Here is a 21,987-nt window from a genome sequence, read left to right as displayed (position 1 = left end):
CACCCTAGGATAATGAACACTGAGATGTTTGATCAATTTCACTCTCCTTCCTAGGTCCCCAGAATTTCTGAGCTAGAAGAGTGGGCAAGTGTGCTCTCTTCCTGGTGTATGTAGGCTCTAGGATGACAGGAGGCCGTGTCCCTGAGAGAACAAGACTCTGACCCAGATGAAAGTTCTCTGTGCCTTTTCTCCCAGGTCCTGGTTCTTCGTGAGCTGGCCATCAGCGTCCCCACCTTCTTCTTCCAGCAAGTGCAGCCCTTCTTTGACAATATTTTTGTGGCCGTGTGGGACCCCAAACAGGCCATCCGTGAGGGAGCTGTTGCCGCCCTTCGTGCCTGTCTGATCCTCACCACCCAGCGGGAGCCAAAGGAGATGCAGAAGCCACAGTGGTACAGGGTGAGGAGATGGTTCCATCCCAACCTCCAGCAGAGCACGTTTGCGTAGAGTATCACCGGGCCTACAGGGCAGCAGCAGGCCCCTTGCCATAGAGCAAGTACCCTGTCTGCTTTGGTCTCCCATGGTTTTTTAAGCTCAGTATGAATCAGTAGTTATTTTATTGTTTTTCACAAAAGCAAAGATTGATCGATAGCCACACCATTGTTTTCTGTACCACTAAGAGTGAGACTATAGTGCCAGTTAAACTCACTGCCTTCTTATCAACAATTACAAGACATCTTTTTTCAGAGATGTTAATGTATAGAAATATGGGTGTCTCTGGAGAGATGCCAGTGCTCCTCTAGTGTCGTGAGTCCTGTGCTGACTGCCGCTGCCAAGTGAACCTGCTAAGGAGCCTTGTCCTGCAAAAAGAGCCCTGAACATGGGAACCTGGGATTGGAGACCTGGGTTCTCGTCTTGGCCGCTCTGTGACCTTGGACAAGTCACTTAGCTTCTTTGAGCCTCTTGTTTTTTCTCTATTAAATAGGGGTGGTAGTGGTATCTCCCTCATGGTATTGCTGTGAGAGTTGAAGCTAAATGAAACGAGAGAGCTCAGTGAGTTAGGATTGTTGGTGACACCGGCACGAGGCCCTCAGCAGGCATGGTAACCTCAGAGCCCCCCACGTAGATGGGTGGGGCTGCTTTCTAACTCTGGACGTTGGGTAGTTTAGGCATTCTGTATCTCTCCATAGCACACGTTTGAGGAAGCAGAGAAAGGGTTTGACGAGACCTTGGCCAAGGAGAAGGGCATGAATCGCGATGATCGGATCCACGGAGCCTTACTAATCCTCAACGAGCTGGTTCGCATCAGCAGCATGGAGGGGGAGGTGAGAAGCGCGTTTCACGGTGTCCAGTCTTCTCGCGTGCTATTCTGGGAGCGAGACAAGGCGAGATCCCTGTCCTCAAAGAGCTGACGTTTTGTGGGGGGAGCAGGCAATAGACAAACAAATAGGAACATTTCAGGTAGCAGCAAGTTCTGTGAGGAAATGGGGTGGTGGGTAACGGAGGTGCAGGTGACTCCCTCCCTGAGGTTGGTGCCGTTTGAGCTGAGACCACATGACATGGAGGAGCCAGCCTTGCAGCGGGCAGGGAGGTGGTGCTTCAGGCAGAGACTTTGAGGCGAGAAGGGAAGTGTGGCTGGTGCACCGTGAACAAGGGAGAGGGCGGGAGGGGCCGCACCGGGGGCCTCACAGCTCGTGGCCCCGACTGGCTCCCGTTCTCCTCACAGGGCTGTGTCCACAGGATGACGTGATGGCATCCATCTTTAACAGTCATTGGCTACTTGTGGGGAAGAGCTTGTGGAGAGGCAGGAAGGGAAGCAGGGAGGTGAGTTAGGAGGTGTGCTGGCTCAGAAAGCAGCTGCAAAGTTGGGTTTAAAAGTGCAAGGACTGTATTAGGGAAATAAACTTTGAGAGAAAATGGGGAGGGAGCTGGGAGAGGCTGGGAGAACCATCAGGCCTCAGTGCGTATCTGACCCTGAGAGAACAAGAGCGGGAAGAAAAGTTGGATGGAAGCACCCTAGTCTGCTGTGCGGAGCCATCACAGGGTCCTCAGGCCAGAGCTGGCCGTCAAGTGGAGGCCCACCGTAGCCTTCCTACCGTGTTCGTCGTCGGCTAGAAGCAGCTCGTGGAAAGTGTGGCCTTGGTACAGACATGGCCATGGATTTCAGAGTAGCAGCTGGGGCCCTGGGTCGGTTACACTCCTTGTAGCTGGAGGTCCTGTTCTCACGGCCGCCCCAGGAGGCGATTGCAGTCACCTGGGCGAACAGTAGTGGTGGCTTCAACTGGCACTGGCAGTGTAGACACAAAAGTAGATTCAGGGTCAATCCACTGACACCAGATTCAGGGTATATCTGGCAGGTAGAGCCCCACCTGTGAGTCTTCCTGTGGGGAGCCGGTTGGTGTGGACTTTCACCCCCGGGCTTCCTGCTTTCGTAGACCCAGCGATCATTTGGTGATGGCTGTGCCCTAGATGTGGGAGCAGTGTGTGCTGCAGTATGTGTAGAAGCACAGCGAGTCTGGCTTTGGATCCCCGCTCCTCTCTATACTGTGTGACTTGGGTAAATTACTTTCTCTCCTTATTTTGCTCAGTTTTAATGGGGATCTTATCCACCTCATTGGGTTCCTGTGAGGTTTCTAAATATATGTGAGGTGCTTAGCACAACACCTGATGCCTAGTGGGCATTTCATAAATGGTCACTCTCAGAGTTTTCCCCACCCAAGTATAATGTGGTACTTTCCACTGTACCCCACACAGCTCTGGGATCTTTGTTTTCTTCCAGTAAAACAGGGCAATATCACCTAACTGATAGGTTTAAATGAAATAGTACTTGTGATGGTGCTTTGTAAATTATAAAGAACTATCCAAATGTAAGGTGTTATAATTTCATAACTTTTTCATTCATTCAACAAATACTAATTGAGCACCTACTGTGGGCCAGCTATACCGTGTCCTAAGAGCTAGAAGAATAAGGCAGCAGTGAATAAAACAGTACATTGTAGCAAGGGAGGCAGACAATACACAAATAAGTAAAAATACATAGTGTAGCATATGGTGATAAATGCTGTGGAGAAAAGTAGGGCAGGGAGAAGGAATAGGGGATGCTAGCATGGATCAGGGATGACATTTTAAAATATGATGATGTTTGAGCACAGCCATGAAGGAGGTAAGAAAAAAGCCATACAAACATCTGGGGGTGAGCTTTCTTCCAGACCGCTGGTCCTGGAAGCATGAGGCCCCGTGTCAGGAGCGTGCTGCTTTATGAAGGGAGCACGATTGCCGTTGTGACTGAGCTGAGTGAGAGGAGCTGGGAGATGGGGTTGGGGGAATACCTGGGGTAGGGAGGGGGCTCGTCACCTAGGGTCTCAGACGCCCCTATACAGACTGTGCTGGGAATGGATTACGGGAGGGGCCAGGGCTGAGGCCAGGAGTCTAGTCGGGGGGGGAACTGCAGCATCTCAGCAGTAGTGGGAGCTGTCGGGGTACAAGGAGGGGCTGAATTCTGAATTTGGGATTTGGAGGTCGATAGGAGAAAAAGAAGGGTCAAGGTTTGGGACCTGAGCAACTAGAAGGGTAGAGTAGCCATCTACTGAGATGGGAGCAACAGGTCTGGGGTAGAAGGTCAGGAGTTTGCTTTTGAACGTGTTAAGTTTAAGATGCGTGTTGGGCGTCTGAGCGGAGTTATTGAGTAGCTTTGGGGAGAGATCTGAGCAAGAGAGACAGATTGGGGAGGTCATTGGCATATAGATGTTATTTCCAGTTGTGAGACTGGATGAGGACCCCCGGGGAACTAGGATAGTTGGAAGAGAGATGGGGGCTGAGAACCTGAGGTCAGGAGTTGAGGAAGAACCAAGGTAGACCAAGAAGGAGCAGCAGCAGGGGTGAGGGTGGGGTGCCAGCAAAGCTCAGGGTCCAAGGAGCCAAGGGAAGAAAGGGTTTCAAGGAGGAGGAAACACTAAGTTGGATCAGATGCTGCAGACAAGTCAGATGCTGCAGACCATCCGATTTAGCAGCCTAAGAGTACTGGTGACCTTGACAGGAATAGTGGATAAGATTTTCTGAAAAATGAAAATATCTGTGGAAAGAGTTTAGAAGTTTGGAAATTAATTGGTTTATATCTTTCTCAATTTGGAAAGCTGGAGAGTGAGTTATTAAGCAGCCCTTTGAATAGGTAAGAGATGGGGGTTCTCAGCCAGTCAGTGTACTCCATGCCTCGTATGGAATTCCTAGGACTCTGAGAAAATTAACTTGCCTGAGTTGTCTCTACCTGGGTTTCTGGTGAGAAGAGGGAGAGCAGAACGTCCTTAGCAGGATGCTGGCTTGGGGCTGCCCCTCACCCTCGCAGGAGGCTCCGTTGCTAGATCCTAGGTCTGTTGTCACAGCCATCCGCAAGTCAGCTTTCCCAAACCAAGGGTGGGGTAGGGGGTTCTTGGGGGCCAGACCCCTGCTGCTTCTTCATTGTTCAGTAGGTGTGCTCTTCTGCCTGAATTAGAACAGATTCAGGCCCCCTGCAAGGTTCTGGGGAAATCGAATCCTAGAGATGAAGAGTGGCCGCCGCCCACTGTGGGAAGAGTTGCATTTCAGGGTTGGGCTCGTGTTGTCGGCAGACTCCCTGGTGCCTAGGCAAATGCCGCTTATAAGTAAAGGTGACTTTTCCCCCATGTATATAGCGCCTGAGAGAAGAAATGGAAGAAATCACACAGCAGCAGTTGGTACATGACAAGTACTGCAAGGATCTCATGGGCTTCGGAACGAAACCTCGTCACATCACCCCCTTCACCAGTTTCCAGGCCATGCCGCCCCAGCAGTCAAACGCCTTGGTGGGACTGCTGGGGTACAGCTCTCACCAAGGCCTCATGGGCTTCGGGGCTTCCCCCAGCCCAGCGAAGTCCACCCTGGTGGAGAGTCGCTGCTGCAGAGACTTGATGGAGGAGAAATTTGATCAGGTCAGTGGCAGGAGGTCCACTCCCTCTTCTCCCAAGCTCCACGCCTCCCTTTCCTTTGCCAACCCTGTGTCCTTCCTGTCTCAGGTGTGCCAGTGGGTGCTGAAGTGCAGGAATAGCAAGAACTCGCTGATCCAAATGACAATCCTGAATTTGTTGCCCCGCTTGGCTGCCTTCCGACCTTCTGCCTTCACAGGTGAGGATGTCCATGGACGTGTCATGTCATTACCCATTCAAGGGTAATTAAACAGAGAAGACGAGATGCCAGAAAGTTATGTCTGCTTCTCATTTGAAGCAGTGCCTGCTGAGGGGCTAGTCTCTGGTCTCTTGCCTCTATCCAGCTTCAGTGGCATCTAGTTCAGGTTTTCTGTAAATGTCTGAGGCAGCAGACACAGGAACAATGCGAATGTGCAGGCAGAGAGGCACTTCTAGAGCCAGGCAAGTTCTCGTGTGTGGAAGCCAACACATTCATGAGTGGACTTCTGAGAGACCACAGGAAGGGCAGTATTGGTTTCGGTGGTATGCAGCCTCCAGTCTGTGGGGCAGGGAGGATCCGGTGACAGGCCTGTGTCTGCTCCTGAGGTGGGCACCAGGCTGCCGCCCCCTCACAGGGAGGAAGGACTGGACGCTTCAGAGGCTGGTTTCACGGGTAATAGACTGTGGGTTCCTGAATTCCTGAATTCTTGCCCTGTTCCCACTGGGCGGTGTGAATTCCTGGCTCCTGAAGCTGGCCCAGCTCAGACACTGGCTTCTCCCTGAGGCCTTGCTGGGTCACTCTAGCTAGAAACGTGCTTTTCCTCTTGCGTTACAACCCCCAGCTGTGGAAAGGCTTTGGCGTCATCAGACCTGGGGTGAATCTTGCCTCTGTTCTTAACTGTGAGGTTTGGGGCAGGTTATTTGACCTTCCTGGGCCTCCACTTCCTGACTTGTCAAATTAGAATGACAGTCCTTGCCTCACGAGGTGAGCTGCTTTAATGTCTAGCACCTCTCTAAGTGCCTGACAGAGTAAGCGCCAAGAACTAGAAACCATTATTGTTGCTGCTTCCCCTAGCTATTTCGAAGCCATTTGAGAAACAAGCTAAAGGTAAAAATTATAATAATACTCCAGTTGCCTGTTCATACTTAGTGTCCTTGTCTCACCTCCCTCCTAGCTGAGTGTAGAGAGCCCGGCCCTACATCTCTTTCCTCTTCACTATGGTGCATGCTTAATAAGCGTTCAGGACCCAGTGAGAGGCAGGATGGGAAATGAAAGGCCAGCCTGACCCTCAGCAGATGCCGTTCCCTAGCACAGACTCATTTCACACCACCCAGCTCAGATGAAAGCAGAGAAATACAGCCGGTGAGGTGTTAAACGTGCTGGGTGTGAGAATAGGACGTGTTGAGCGAGGATGAGACAATTAGCCACATAAAATCGCTGAACCAGAGAGAAGGGATATAATGAGAATCACCCATGTTTTTTCAGTTTTCCATTCTTCTCACCTGGTACCCAGCAGCTTTTCTCTTTTTTAATGAACAGACATGCCCCTATTCAGTAGGGCTTTAAATGATCTTGGTTTGAAAGTCTGTGGCTCAAAAGAGAATAATAACTAGGCCAAATTTGATCAAAGTCTGGCATGTTGTAGAAGCAGTTACCTTAGTAAGTTCAAAAGACGGCCTAGCAGCAGGATACAAAGGCTCAGAGGGGCCCCTAGGTTTGTTCTTTTGATGTGAGTTTTTGTTGTTTTATTAAATAATATACTAAAATACGTTCTGGAAATTCAGCCTGGGCAGCCTCCATAAGTACAGTCTCATTGGGAATGCGCCACTTTTTTAAAGCTTGCAGTTTGGAAGTCATTGCTTGCACTTCCTGATGATGCAAGCTTTGGGAATATCAAAAATACTTCCCCTAGGATTGAGCTGGAATCTCTAGCAATGTCAGATTCCTAATCTCTTGGGGTGCTAAGTCTGGAAAAGGAAATTACCTTCTTGATTTAAGCTCATTTCCTGCCGAAACGCTGTCCTGCTCTGCAAAGGTCCCATTTTTCTCGTTGGTGCACTCTGATTTGAGAGTTGTATCACCCTGGTCTCTTGACTGTTTTCAAGCTCCAGCATGCTTCAACGGCATTTGACCGTGAGCTGTGAGAGAAGACATTTCTCGATAGCATAAATGCAGTGATGTATGTGTGCTGTTTGGGAGTCTAGTTCACCGTCTCCTAAATGTGGTCCTGATGGCCTTGAACACCCCTCACTTTCCACTGGATGCGTGGTCTTGCTTGTATGTGCTGCTGGTGCACAGACTTGAGGCCAGAAAGATGGAAGAGAAGAAATGGAAGAAGGGCAAGAGGCAGGAAATACCAGCCTTCTGAGGAGTCGTAGCACTTTAGCTTAAACTGCCCAAGAATCGCCTACCCATGCACACTGGCTTATGTAAACTTAATGAAAACACATATGTGGCTTTCCAAATTACGGACTAAATCTTGTTCTATTAAATATAACTGTAACAGAAGTCTTTAGGTGATAGCAAAGTGATTTCTAGGCCTAAGCTGAATGGAATAGCCTGTTTATTGCAAACAGTTTTCAATATCACTTTAAATTTCCAGGTAATATAAAATAGCTTAGATGATCCTCTCTTTGTTTTTAACCAAGGTTTAACATATATTTCTTAAGCAAAAGCATGTAATCTTTCCCTCAAAATATAATGCTGATGGGGATAATTAATGCAATATTGTTTTGGAGACACTTCTAAGTTTTTTGTTTTTTTTTTAATTAAAGGAAAGACAGCTTATATTTCTAATATTTCTAAAAGCTGTATCAGAGGAGTGATTATCAAGCAAAGAGTTTGGTTAGTGCATTGTCTAAATTCTTCTTAATATCTTTCCAACGGGCTGTCTTAATTTATTCTTAAATTTAAGTGTTTTATAGGAACTTTGACCTTTCACATGTAGACCACCCCTCACCTTGAGCCATATGTACTTTGTCGTTTCTGTGCTCAGATACCCAGTACCTCCAAGATACCATGAACCACGTCCTAAGCTGTGTCAAGAAGGAGAAGGAACGGACAGCAGCCTTCCAAGCCCTGGGGCTACTTTCTGTGGCTGTGAGGTCTGAGTTTAAGGTCTATTTACCTCGTGTGCTGGACATCATCCGAGCAGCCCTGCCTCCTAAGGACTTTGCCCATAAGTAAGCATCTCTATTATGATTTCACCTTCCACCCCCTCTGGTTGGAGAGCGAGGATGCTCTATCCCAGTTTCCATGGAGCTGAAGCCTGTTCTCTGCGTCATTAACCAGCAGATCATGTGATGAATAGCCCTTCCTCAGTGGAGTTCCAGCCTTTCCCGAATGAAGCGACATGGATGTAAATATTTGGGGAGGTTGAATACCTGTGAACATGTTAGATACCAGTGCCGTTCTCAATATTATTTACTGGGAGTCTCCTAGTTTTGTTCTTTTCTCTGGCTTTCAAAGGTCTGACTTTGATAACAACTAAAGCGAGGGTTCCTAGACTGGAACTGAGGGGACCTAACGGTCACCTTTTTCTTTATCATTGAAGTTGGATACATCATCCTACCTCTTGAAACGTCCCAGTGGATAAAATATGAGAAAGACCTTCAGCACCCTGCAAGGTGGCGAGGCTAGGGTATCTTCTCTAAGTCTTAGGGGGTCAGTGTTAATTAGAATTATGTCTTCATAGTTCCCTGTGTTAGTAGCGAGGATTGTGCTGGTGAATTAATAAGCCTGGCCCGTTTCAAGCCCAGCATTCTCCTCACAGGGAGAAGAATTTCTTCTCATATGATGGCTGTGCCCTGCACTCGTGGTCCCTGATGTGCACGTTGTTCAGTTTGCTTCCTAACTAGGGACCTTGGCCAGCACCACACTAAGCCACATGGTGCCTTTTGTGTGAATTCTGAAGTGGGGCCCCTTCCTCAAGAGACTTTACTGCCATCTGCTGGTCATTTGTTTTAAATATACAAGTCTGCAGTGACTACAGTGTGATGGGCCCCTAGACTGTGCAGTAGGTAACCTGCACACCCACATGGGGTGGCCCCGCCTGGGTAACCTGCCCTCCTTGCCCCAAGGTAATTTTGAGGTAGGGTATCACCAAATGGCGTTATGTCTAAACTAGCCACTGTTTGGTTTTCTGCAGGAGACAGAAGGCAATGCAGGTGGATGCCACAGTGTTCACCTGCATCAGCATGCTGGCCCGAGCGATGGGGCCGGGCATCCAGCAGGACATCAAGGAGCTGCTGGAGCCCATGCTGGCGGTGGGACTGAGGTGGGTGTCGGGAACCTGAGCTGTCCCCGGCTCGGGTAGTATGAGGCTTGAGCCACAGTCCTGGGTCTGTGTTGAAAGAGCGAGGCATGGCTATTTACATGTTAAATTGGATAGGTAGGATAGCTCACACTAAACTCATAGGCTAGTTTCAAATCCAGGTTTCATCACTATCTAGCTGGGTGATCGTAAATAAATTATTTAACTTCTCTGAGCCTCAGCTTTCTAGTCTGAAAAGTGGGTACAGTAGCAGTTCCTATGGTCTAGGTTTGTCGTGGGGATTAAGTGAAGGAGTTCACGTAATAGCCACTCTTAGTACAGTGCAGTGTGTATAAAAAATGCACCACTGGGGATTTCTTGGCGGTTCGGTAGTTAGGGCTCAGCGCTCTCACTGCCCGGACCCGGGTTTGATTCAATCCCTGGTTGGGGAACTAAGATCCCACAAGCCATGTGGCGTGGCCAAAAAAAAAAGTGCTCCGTTAATGTTTGCAGCTATCATTTATATTATGATGGGCAAATTGCTTAAGCTCCCTACACTTTTGTTCTCTTCATCTATAAAACAAGGACCATGCTCTCAATCTGCTTCCCAGATTGTTTATTGAGACTTGGTTTTCCATAGTGACTGAATTACAGTAAACAAGTTCTCTCAAGGCAAAACCCAGAAAATCATAGATTGTTTTGAAATATGGGATCAGGCCAAGAGAGTTTAAGATATATATTCTATTTCATTGTATCCTTTCTGCTTTAAAGACTAAGCAGAGATGGGGCCCGATCCCCTTGCTAGACAAGAAGGGCTGTTTCTTCCCAAGAACAGACCAAATGTCATATATCCAGCCCCTTATGTGACTGGTTTCCTCTCCCTCAGCCCTGCCCTCACAGCTGTGCTCTACGACCTGAGCCGTCAGATTCCACAGCTGAAAAAGGACATCCAAGATGGACTCCTGAAGATGCTGTCCCTGGTCCTTATGCACAAACCCCTCCGGCACCCAGGCATGCCCAAGGGCCTGGCCCATCAGCTGGCTTCCCCTGGCCTCACGACCCTCCCTGAGGCCAGCGATGTGGGCAGCATTACCCTTGCCCTCCGAACTCTTGGCAGTTTTGAATTTGAAGGTAAGAAATTGAGATGGTACAGATGAACCGGTTTGCAGGGCAGAAATAGAGACACAGATGTAGAGAACAAACGTATGGACACCAAGGGGAGAAAGTGGCGGGGGCGTGGGTGGTGGGATGAACTGGGAGATTGGGATTGACATGTACACACTGATGTGTATAAAATAGATGACTAATAAGAACCTGCTGTATAAAAAAATAAATTTAATTTAATTTAAAAATTTTTTTAAAAAAACCAAGAAATTGCGGTGGCTCTTGCCAAGATAGTCAGTGATACTGGGAACCTCGAGAAAAGAATGAGGGTGCCTAGAATTCCTGGATCTTGCTAGGGGTCCTGGAGACAGGGTAGCTGATTCTACAGCAGCTCATCCTTTTATAGTCCTTCCGTATATTGTTAATTCCTACCGTTTGTTTCTTTGTCCCATACAAAGGCAAAGGCAAAGGGGGTGGGGGCAGATGGTGTTGAGGAGACGTATGCATTGATCCAAGGAACTAATGCTGCAAAGATGGATCCCCCTCACCTTGTCACCTCCCTTTGGCTGAGATGGTATTGAATTCTTTAAAATGTATAAGCAGGGCTTGGGGGTATTTTCATTACAATGGCGGTGTGATTTCCAAGACTGCTGTACTGTGTAGTTCAGTTTGGAATTCTAAGCTACAGATAAACCCACATTAATGCCTTAGGGAGATAACGTTTCAGGAGAGAAAAATGGACACTTTTGAAATTTACGATTGTGTAGGTGGTATTGGTTAAGGCTACAGGGAAACAAACAAGTACAAAAAGCGCAGACATGCTGTCTGAATACTTACAGCATCGGTAGTTTCCCTGTTGCAGTTCCTCCATTTACACTGATTAACACCCAGGATAATCTATTTCTTTTCTTTTCTTTTTTTTTTTTTTTAACATCTTTATTGGAGTATAATTGCTTTACAATGATGTGTTAGTTTCCGCTGTATAACAAAGTGAATCAGCTATACATGTACATATATCCCCATATCTCCTCCCAATCTATTTCTAAGGAGTAGAAAGTAGCTATATTTAAACCCAGCCTATATCAAACTCTCTTTTTGGTATTTAAATCTGGGAACTAAAATAGACGAGGTAAATTTGATCAAAAATTGTTTTACTCTCTGAGAATATAAAGGGCTGGGTCCGAATAAAACAAAATAATTCAGTTTTTGAAGGAAATAAAGGATTGGGATGGAGGCAGGGAGGAAATGCCTTTTTTATGTCTCCCAGCTCCTTTTCCAGCTCCCTTCTGCCTTTCTGCTCATTGGAAGATCATTTGTTACTTTTTTAAGAGAAGAGCTTGGGGTCAATATCTTGCTGCTCAGTATCTTGTTGAAAATTAAATTAGTAGCCATGGAATGGAAAATGCAGCTAGCGAGTTGCAGACGTGCTGTCCAAAGCATCAGTGTTTATTCTGTCTTCTCTCTGCCTTTGTATCCAGGCCACTCTCTGACCCAGTTTGTCCGCCACTGTGCGGATCACTTCCTGAACAGCGAGCACAAGGAGATCCGCATGGAAGCCGCCCGCACCTGCTCCCGCCTGCTCACGCCCTCCGTCCACCTCATCAGTGGCCATGCTCACGTGGTTAGCCAGACCGCAGTGCAAGTGGTGGCGGATGTGCTCAGCAAACTGCTCGTGGTTGGGATAACAGATCCTGGTAAAGTTTGAGACGGAGGCAGTCTAGGGAAGTGTAGGTGCCTGGGGCAGTTGGAAGTAGCCAGTTTCCTTTCACGGCCTCAACAAACTGATGTCCAGCATTTTCTCTGGCAAAGCCTTAGGCTTGGCTACGCCAGCCTATTGCTGTAAGATAATCGGCCTTAAATTCTATTATCTTGGACTTCCCCGGTGGCTCAGTGGTTAAGAATCCGCCTGCCAATGCAGGGGGCATGGGTTCGATCTCTGGTCCGGGAGGATACCACATGCCGCGGAGCAGCTGGGCCCGTGTGCCACAGCTGCTGAGCCTGCTCTCTAGAGCCCGCGAGCCACAGCTGCTGAGCCCGTGTGCCACAACTACTGAGGCCCACGAGCCTAGAGCCCATGCTTTGCAACAAGAGAAGCCACCGCAGTGAGAAGCCCACGCACTGCAACAAAGAGCAGCCCCCGCTCACCAAAACTGGAGAAAGCCCGCGTGCAGCAACGAAGACCCAACGCAGCCAAAAATAAATAAATAAATAAATAAATTATTTTTAAAAATTCTATTATCTTTGCTCCTGTGAGTAGAGAAAAAAATGACAGGTTTGGTGAGAGAAGGGTATCTGGAATCCTCCCCCTAGGCTGATGGCAGTGGAAGCAGAAACTGGGAAAGGACTGGAGGGAGGAGAGGAGTGGAGAGGCACTGAAAGGCTCCATTGCTCTTGCAGACCCCGACATCCGCTACTGTGTCTTGGCATCCCTGGATGAGCGCTTTGACGCACACCTGGCCCAGGCAGAGAATCTGCAGGCACTGTTTGTGGCCCTGAATGACCAGGTGTTTGAGATCCGGGAGCTGGCCATCTGCACCGTGGGCCGGCTCAGCAGCATGAACCCAGCCTTCGTAATGCCCTTCCTGCGCAAGATGCTCATCCAGGTAAGGATGTGACGGTCACACCTCGCGGTAGCGGGGAAGGCACGTTCATCGTGAGTGCTCTTTGGGGAACGAGAGTTGAGGAGGAGGAAGGGAGAGAAAGAGTGAGATGCCTGGTAGAAGCCACATTTGGCTCCAAGAGCCCACGTGTTTTCCCGGCTTGGTAATTGCGGTTCTAGTGCTTATCACCTCATAAGCCTCTTGTCAGCGTGACTCGCAAGCTAACCTCTCACATGGCTCTTCCTTTTTCTTGGGAAGTCACCAGCGAGTCCGTTTCTTGCCCCTCTTCACTGCCTCTGCCGCAGATGGTGTCAGTCTGCGCAGCACCTCTCAGTCCTTCCGCCCCTGCTTCTGCTGATGCCAGGCCAAGCACAGAGACCGAATACGGGGATGGTTCCAGTGCTGTTTCTCGTCATCCTTGCCCCTGGTCTGTGGTCCGTGGCTGTCGTTCCTAAATAATGTGAGATGCCAAGCTAAGCTGCTTGGACTAGAGCCTCGGGTAGATGCGGGTTGGCATTGCTGCTAGAGCTGGTAGGATTTCCATTTCCTGCTGAAGCCTGTCTTCTGGTTCTTGTCTTCACCCGGCCGAGTAAGTTCTCTGGCTGCCTTGTGAACGATGCACAGAGTCCAGTCCTTCCCGCCTCGAGTTATTTCCACCCACCTCTTCTGGGTCTGAGTGTGGCTCACCCGGTCGTCTACTGTCCCCCGACCCCATCCTGTCCCCACCACACCCTCTGCTTCGTGATCCTCCCTGTGGTTTCTTTTGAAATAAATACTTTTCATAACATATAAAGAACTTAAACCTAGGGCTTCCCTGGTGGCGCAGTGGTTGAGAGTCTGCCTGCCAATGCAGGGGACACGGGTTCGAGCCCTGGTCTGGGAAGATCCCACATGCCGCGGAGCAACTAGGCCCGTGAGCCACAATTGCTGAGCCTGCGCGTCTGGAGCCTGTGCTCTGCAACAAGAGAGGCCGTGATAGTGAGAGGCCCGCGCACCGCGATGAAGAGTGGCCCCCACTTGCTGCAACCAGAGAAAGCCCTCGCACAGAAACGAAGACCCAACGCAGCTAAAAATAAATAAATTAATTAATCAATTAAAAAAAAAAAAAAAAAAAAGAACTTAAACCTAGAAAATTATTAATATAACTTCTACCCTAAAGAAATGTCATTTATTCATAGTCTATCATAATTAAAGTGACTGTGAGTTATATCATCAGTGAACAAATTAAAAGATTATACTTATGTTGGCACTTGTGTTTTTAGCCTAATGGTTCATTCCTTAACTGCTGGCCCGTGTTAGGAGTGCCTATCCTTTTAAGTCTTTTTGAAATAGCTAAAGTTTGGGGAAGGAAAAGAAATCATTGTTGAGCCTGCCTGCTCAAACCATGCTAAATAAGCTTGATAGAGAAATATCTCCTAATGAGAATATCAGTACGTTCATTCAGACAACAGATGTTTTGAGCACCTTCTGTGTTCCAAATACTGCTGGGTTCTGGAAGCATGCCAGTGAACAAGGCAGGCATGGGCTGTGTCCTCAAGAAGCTTATAGTAAGCTATCAGGCTATCCGTTTTTCTGATACTGGAAAATGTGAAGCATCATTAAATGAATTTACTATGTACTGAACTTAGCCCTTGAAACTCCAAAATTTTATTTTATTTTATCTTTTCTGTTTTAACAGAAGGCAGCAAATCTACAAACACTTCATTAGCAAAAGGAATGAATAAAACAAGTACCGCTTGGGAAAAAATTTTTAATAATTTTTCTTGTTTTTAAACTTTGATACAGATTTCCCCAAGTTGAATTGTACATTTTCATGCCTTGGTAAGGGACCTTGCCTAAATGTGCTTTGGCCTTTTCTTGGTGTCTTGCTCATCAAGGTGGGCATTGGGTATTGTTATTAGGGTGCAGCGGCGCTCTTTGGCTCTGGAGTAAATTGGGGGCTGTTTGATCTGGTCCTGCACTGTCCCGGAGAGTTGTGCTCTCCTCACTGGTACCCATTTCCCCGCAGACAGCCATCTCTTGCAGTTATGCTTCTGTTCTTAGTATCCCTCTCCATCCCCTCTCACTGCTGTATGCTGTGACCAGGTGAAGACAGACTGCCAAGGGGGTCCAGGAAATCAGGATTATTAAATCAATAATGTGAGACAAAACATAACATTAAATTGGAGACGACTCCTTTGGGTAGCTGAGTTAACACGAGCTTTGTTTCTCACTTTTCCCACTGTGCAGAGATTTCCTTCTGGCAACTTCAGCTCTCCAGAAGTCTGTCTATATTAAGTTGTTTATGTCTGTGTCACCAGGAGCATAACGTGCTGATTTGCTGGTATTTTCAACGTGTCGGTTGGATCGCACATGTTGTCTCTGTTCATTAAAGTCCAAGGGGATTCTATTGATGTGATCCCTAACTGTTTGGGTTTGTCTAGAGGTGCCCGAAACCACAACTGAGTTATCAATATTTCTTTCCACATCACAGCTGTTCTGACTAGTCTTTGATTCCATTGTCATTATTTATAGGCACTCTGAGTGATTTGCTGTCTGTACAGATATTTTTCTTGCAGAGAGCCCTTCCTTCATTCTTTTTTTTTTTCAATTAATAATTTATTTTATTTTTTGGCTGAGTTGGGTCTTCATTGCTGCACGCAGGCTTTCTCTAGTTGCAGCGAGCGGGGGCTACTCTTCGTCGCGGTTCGCAGGCTTCTCATTGCGGTGGCTTCTCTTGCTGCAGAGCACTGGCTCTAGACACGTGGGCTTCAGTAGTTGTGGCATGCAGGCTCAGTAGTTGTGGCTCACGGGCTTAGTTGCTCCGCGGCATGTGGGATCTTCCCAGACCAGGGCTCGAACCCGTGTCCCCTGCATTGGCAGGCGGATTCTTAACCCCTGCACCACCAGGGAAGCACCCCCCTTCATTCTTTATTTTTGCAAAACCCTGCTCACAGCGAGGCCTGTTGGTTTTCTCCGTCTTCTATGACTGTCTACACCGTTAAAAGCTATGCTTTGCAGAGGGCTGAGAGACCTTGGAGTACTGTGACAGAAGGAGAAAGGGCCGGTTTCAAACAGTTTTTCCTCCGGTCACTGCTGTATCCAGGACTGTTCTGTGACCTGCAGAGATGGCCTTGCTTGTGGAGTATCTAGCAGCTCCATGATCCGCAGTGGAGTTCTGGTTCCTTCCTCTAGTTCTGCGCCTCATTCTCGCTTCAAACACACAGTCCCTCTCGAATTTCCTCTGCCATAGTAAGCCTTTCTTCCCTACAGATTTTGACAGAGCTGGAGCACAGCGGCATTGGAAGAATCAAGGAACAGAGTGCCCGCATGCTGGGGCACCTGGTCTCCAATGCCCCCCGACTCATCCGCCCCTACATGGAGCCTATTCTGAAGGTAACTTGCAACAGACAGAGACTGGTACTTTCTCTCCAGGATGTCTTGGGTTGATGGGAGTGTTTCGGTGCTCACTGGTACACTGAACAAAGTAGATAATTTCTTTGGTCCCAGGCTCGCAGACAAGGGCCACATCAAGCACCCTCAGTTCAAGAATACCGAGAATCTCACCAGTTGCAGGAAAGGGCTCTCCTTCTAAGAGATAAGATATGATGTTTCAAGCACCTCATCCATTGTGCTTGGAGAGGAGGAGTAAGATAGTGGCATAAAGTAGCTCCCCCAAAATGAAGAAAAAGTGAGCTTTAAAATCTGAGTCAACCTTCAAGTCTATGTTAGACTCATGTGAAGTCTTTCACAACTTATGTGAATCTGGGTACATGATCACACAGATACAGTTTAGAGAAGGCATGGGAAATGTTTGTAGATCATGGCACTTCCCAGCTCCCTCATACGTGAGACTTGTGTGCAATATGGAGAAAGGCTTAAGAATCCACATTCCAGAGGAATCCTGGATTCATAAAGCCTTAGAAGTAATTTATCTATGACTGAGATGGTCTCTTGGGTGAATTTTACTTATGTGAAGAAAAGTTTTCTAGTAGACTCTAACCAGCATTCGTTTTCTCATACCTTCTTTCCATAGGCTTTAATTTTGAAACTGAAAGATCCAGACCCTGATCCAAACCCAGGTGTGATCAATAATGTCTTGGCTACAATAGGAGAGTTGGCTCAGGTAAGGGGACAACTGCTTTTCCCATAGGATGGGAAGAATTATTTCACCTCTAATGAAGTCAGAATACTTCTTAATGTCATAATTTCTAATGCTATCTACCACTTCCTTTTTCATTTTGTAGGTTAGTGGCCTAGAAATGAGGAAATGGGTTGATGAACTTTTTATTATCATCATGGACATGCTCCAGGACTCCTCTCTGTTGGCCAAAAGACAGGTGAGTACCACTACTTCGTGTTTGAGCAGGATAGGCTCCATGAGGCCAGGGACCTCGTCTCTCTCAGTCACCTTAGTGTGCCCAGCCAGTAATGCCTAGCACGAGTAGGTACTCAGAAATATTTGTTGACTGCGTAAAAAGAAGAAAGACTTGGAGCTAAAATTAGCTGTCATCCTGACCCAGAGTCACTGTCAGTATCAGGGCTGACCAGTGCCATTTCCTCTAGACAGAAAAAAAAAAAAAATGCAGGTCATCTATCAGAGCCCCGGCCCCTAAAGGGAAACAGAAAGTCTTGGCCTCTGGTTGTGGAGGGAAGCGGAGCTTCAGCTCACTCTCCCCCGGCCCTGGCTTCGCTTTGGTCATCGAGGTCATTAGGTGACTAGACTGAAAGTAAGAACAACCTTAATTTCCTTTTGAGTGCGGTTTCTCCTGTCAATCACCCAGGGTATAGAAGAACTATATACTTTCTGAGAAAGGCGGGACTGTTCTTTACCTTTGATCCAGCGATTGTTGTGTTGGTTTGTAGCCTTGTTTTTATGTCCCAGCTCTCAGGATTTTGGTTTATGGTTAGTGCCTTTACTGGGCATTCTTTTCTTATAATAGCCTCTAACACTTTGTTATAACCATTTAATGAAGAGTACGGAGTATGCTTTCTTTTCTCTCTTACTGGTGCTACAAACCATGTGATCTTTTGCCTGTCCAGGTGGCTCTGTGGACCCTGGGACAGTTGGTGGCCAGCACTGGCTACGTGGTGGAGCCCTACAGGAAGTACCCCACATTGCTTGAGGTGCTGCTGAATTTCCTGAAGACTGAGCAGAACCAGGGTACACGGCGAGAGGTAGGAAACACAGCAAACTTGGTGTTTAAAGACTTTGCTGGGAGAACGGAGAGACGTTTGCGGCATTTACATGCTCTGACAGTACTGATGGGACTTCCTGTTCCTCTCCGTTTTGTCCCTGTAGCTGGTCGTGGGATGTGAACTGGGCATCATGGAACACGAGTATCCATGAGAGCTGTGGTGGTCAGGTGCTGTGATGAGTGTCTTCTCTTCCCCTCCCCTCTCCCACGCAGGCTATCCGTGTGTTAGGGCTCTTGGGGGCCTTGGATCCCTACAAGCACAAAGTGAACATTGGCATGATCGACCAGTCCCGGGATGCTTCTGCTGTCAGCCTGTCAGAATCCAAGTCAAGTCAGGATTCCTGTAAGTTGAGGAGAACCGTGAGTGGCTTGCCAAGTTCTTGCCTCACAAAGCCCTCACTGGCTGTGTTTAGAAAGAGCCTTGGGTTGGATAACTGTGAAATTATTGCATATTGACTCACCTTGTGACTTTTGAATGGAACGTCAGTAGTTTCCTCTTGAGTCACAGCAGGGGCGCTGCTTCCCAGTGTGTCCAGTCTTCCCGTTTGTCCAGGTTCTTTGTTAAAGGTCAACAGGCTATGTCTGTAGTCACTCTTTGGTGCTGATGAGAGAGACGTGAATTATCACCCCGTCACACTCATTCATCTGTCATTCTTTGTTAGTGCATCTTTGATGTTTTCTATTCCCATGGCACCCAAGGAGGAAGAGGGTAAAATTTATTCTCCCTGTTTTAATTGATAGGGAAATCTGATGCTAAGGCTCAGAGGGCGTGGAAAAACTAGTAGCAGTCAGGATCCAGGGCTCTTTCTTCCATCAAGTGGTCTAGCCTAGAGTTCCTTTGTCTTTAGATAAGTAGCCTAAGAGATTGGGTAGGGCGTGGGGATGCAGGCGAGTTTTCTAGACTTAACCCAGTGTCCATCAGGGCAGGCGTATTTCTGAAAGTGTGAAAGTTCAGCAGTGGTTCTCCCATCTAGTTGAGCAAAATGTTATTTTCCCCAAATAAAATAATTTGTTTCTGAACTCTGTGGATGGGATCATACTGCTTCCAGTTTGTTCTTCTGTATATGAGAGAAGTGCGCCTGCAGTGTTAATCCTGTCAGACCCACAGCTGTTGAGCAGAGCCTGAGCCACATCCTCCAGAGTTTACTCCGTCCTCAGAAGTGGCAGTCATCCAGTCTCTTGGATGTTCTGGTTCTTAGAGTCCTTATTGTGCTGTTAAACCCCCACCCACCCCCATACCCTCCCCCACCCTCCATACCCTCCCCCGCCCCTCCCCCACCCTCCATACCCTCCCCGCCCCTCCCCCACCCTCCATACCCTCCTCCACCCCTCCCCCACCCTCCACCCCCCACCTTCCATACCCTCCTCCACCCCCAGTCCTTGAGATCCTTGTTGTTCAGGTCAGGTAGTATTTGTTGTTAACTTCTCTGAATTCCCTAGGGGGACCAAGCAGCTGCTGAACAGATGTTTGCCTAATTTAATCCCCTTTACTTTCATTTGGCGGAGTAACTTTTTATTGATGGTTTCAGCTACAGAAGTTGTGAACTGGCATGGTAAGAAGCTAAATTAAACGTAGCAATTTAAAGAAAAGCCGTCATGTACTGTGTTAGGCTTTTGTAGTTTAGATAATAGACAAGCCAAAAACTGTTTGTCCTTCATGGTGAGAGCCTATTCACTGGCTCCTCCTAATATACCTGGTATTCCCAATGGTGTTAGAGTATAGCAGGGAGAGAGATATGAATGCTAGTGACCGTCAGGAGGTTGTGCTTTGTCCAAAGTCACAGTCATGTATAGCTCATGATCCTCACCTTTGTTTGGTCCTAGCTGACTATAGCACCAGTGAGATGCTGGTCAACATGGGAAACCTGCCTCTGGACGAGTTCTACCCAGCCGTGTCCATGGTGGCCCTGATGCGCATCTTCCGAGACCAGTCCCTCTCTCACCATCACACCATGGTCGTCCAGGCCATCACCTTCATCTTCAAGTCCCTGGGGCTCAAGTGTGTGCAGTTCCTGCCCCAGGTCATGCCCACATTCCTGAATGTCATTCGGGTTTGTGACGGGGCCATCCGGGAAGTAAGTGGGTAAACCCCCAACCCTTGCTCCTCCCTGCTCCGTGCCATGCCTACATGGAAAGTCCATCTGTGCCTCAGCTTCCTAATAATGTACTCTGCTTGCCGTTATGCCTAATGCCTTTCCTCCCCCTGAACTTCTAACACCTAAGTGTACAGGTATAATCAGTTCAGCTCAACTTCCTGTTTTATACCTCAAAATGGCTAAAAGATGAGTGGCTGGAGAGGAGGTGGGGGGACAGCATTGTTATTCTCCGTAATCTACTGTTCAGTCCAATAATCTGATGGAATATCCCACAGTGGATTTCTGGTTGCTTCGGCATGGTTAGATTTATGTCAAACGCTTAGTGGGAATACTACAGAGGTGCAGTTACAATGCTTCATAATGTCAGTTTGTCCAGTTATTGTTGGTCCTAAGTTTGAGCACATGGTGAGGTTGGTATGTGTCAGATCTCTCCATTGTAAAGTTACCTTTCTTCCTTAGTCATTAAGTAATGTGTGGGGTGATACTTTGAGACTGTGTGACTGTCCTATTCCCCAGCTACCTTTTACCCAATGATTTTAGCCACCATTGATGATCCTTGCTGGAATCAATTATCACGTTGGTTGCAAAGTAATGACTTTTATTTTTTTTTAATTTATTTTTGGCTGAGTTGGGTCTTCGTTGCCGCACGGGGGCTTTCTCTAGTTGCGGTGAGCGGGGGCTACTCTTTGTTGCGGTGCACGGGCTTCTCATTGCGGTGGCTTCTCTTGTTGAGGAGCACGCGCTTTAGGGGCACAGGCTTCAGTAGTTGTGGCACACGGGCTTCAGTAGTTGTGGCTCACGGGCTATAGAGCGCAGGCTCAGTAGTTGTGGCGCATGGGCTTAGTTGCTCTGCGGCATATGGGATCTTCCCGGACTAGGGCTCGAACCCGTGTCCCCTGCATTGGCAGGTGGATTCTTAACCACTGCGCCACCAGGGAAGCCTGCAAAGTAATAACTTTTTAGTTCTATCATTCCTTCTACTTTTTTTTTTTTTAATAAATTTATTTATTTTATTTATTTATTTTTGGCTGAGTTGGGTCTTTGTTGCTGCACGGGGGCTTTCTCTAGTTGCGGTGAGCAGGGGCTACTCTTTGTTGCGGTGCACAGGCTTCTCATTGCGGTGGCTTCTCTTGTTGAGGAGCACGCGCTCTAGGCGTGCGGGCCTCATTAGTTGCGGCATGCAGGCTCAGTAGTTGTGGCTCACAGGCTCTAGAGCACAGGCTCAGTAGTTGTGGCACACGGGCTTAGTTGCTCTGCGGCATGTGTGATCTTCCCCGACCAGGGATCGAACCCGTGTCCCCTGCATTGGCAGGCAGATTCTCAACCCTTGCGCCACCAGGGAAGCCCCTCCTTCTACTTTTAATAGCTGGCATTTTTCTGTAAAGAAGAATTTCCCCCTTTCCCTCCCTCTTTCTCTCTCTTGCTCTTTCTCTTTTTTTTTTTTTCCTCTGAACCATAGAGCACGCACAGTGGTTCTGTGATTACCATACCTGTACCACTACCAACAGCGATCCTACCGAATACAGTTCAAGGTGGCTTTGCAGTTCCTACTGTTCTTAGAAAGTATTCCACAAGGTGTATGGTCAGAGTACTGCGTTTTAAAGATCCTGGAATTAATTATTTTTTCTTCTGTGATTACATATTCAATTTGATGTACATTCAGAGGAAATAGTATTTTTTTTAGAGAGTATATTTTCTAATTTTCTGCATGGAATATACAAGTGCAGTTTATTTTTACGTAATCAACCTCATTGAATTCTTACTAATTCTAATAATTTACCTGTAAATTTTCCCAGGTTTTCACTCTAGCTAATCATATAGTCTGCAGAAAATAAAAAACAGTTTTGGCTTTTTTGTTTTGGTCGGTAAAGCAGTTGTTACTTTTCCTTACTGCTTTCCTAGGA

General features: G+C 47.6%; 1 protein-coding gene across 3 annotated transcripts in view; it reads left to right on the top strand.

Annotated features, from left to right (window-relative positions):
- The window catches only part of MTOR (mechanistic target of rapamycin kinase), a 132,880-nt gene that overhangs the window by 4,990 nt on the left and 105,903 nt on the right, over positions 1 to 21,987 (top strand). For all 3 annotated transcript variants that reach the window (XM_068538877.1, XM_068538878.1, XM_068538876.1), the window contains exons 5-19: positions 196 to 396; positions 1,128 to 1,262; positions 4,605 to 4,880; positions 4,965 to 5,073; positions 7,850 to 8,036; positions 9,002 to 9,130; positions 9,993 to 10,237; positions 11,689 to 11,904; positions 12,608 to 12,813; positions 16,063 to 16,185; positions 16,826 to 16,915; positions 17,037 to 17,129; positions 17,833 to 17,967; positions 18,201 to 18,330; positions 19,812 to 20,062. In XM_068538877.1, coding sequence (XP_068394978.1) covers positions 196 to 396; positions 1,128 to 1,262; positions 4,605 to 4,880; positions 4,965 to 5,073; positions 7,850 to 8,036; positions 9,002 to 9,130; positions 9,993 to 10,237; positions 11,689 to 11,904; positions 12,608 to 12,813; positions 16,063 to 16,185; positions 16,826 to 16,915; positions 17,037 to 17,129; positions 17,833 to 17,967; positions 18,201 to 18,330; positions 19,812 to 20,062 — 2,526 coding nt within the window. The remainder of the gene's footprint in view (positions 1 to 195; positions 397 to 1,127; positions 1,263 to 4,604; positions 4,881 to 4,964; positions 5,074 to 7,849; positions 8,037 to 9,001; positions 9,131 to 9,992; positions 10,238 to 11,688; positions 11,905 to 12,607; positions 12,814 to 16,062; positions 16,186 to 16,825; positions 16,916 to 17,036; positions 17,130 to 17,832; positions 17,968 to 18,200; positions 18,331 to 19,811; positions 20,063 to 21,987) is intronic.

Source organism: Eschrichtius robustus, chromosome 3, assembly GCF_028021215.1.
Source record: "Eschrichtius robustus isolate mEscRob2 chromosome 3, mEscRob2.pri, whole genome shotgun sequence".
Classification (NCBI taxonomy): Eukaryota; Metazoa; Chordata; class Mammalia; order Artiodactyla; family Eschrichtiidae; genus Eschrichtius; species Eschrichtius robustus.
The sequence above is the reverse complement of the archived record's forward strand: the minus strand, read 5'-3'. Positions and strand labels throughout refer to the sequence as shown.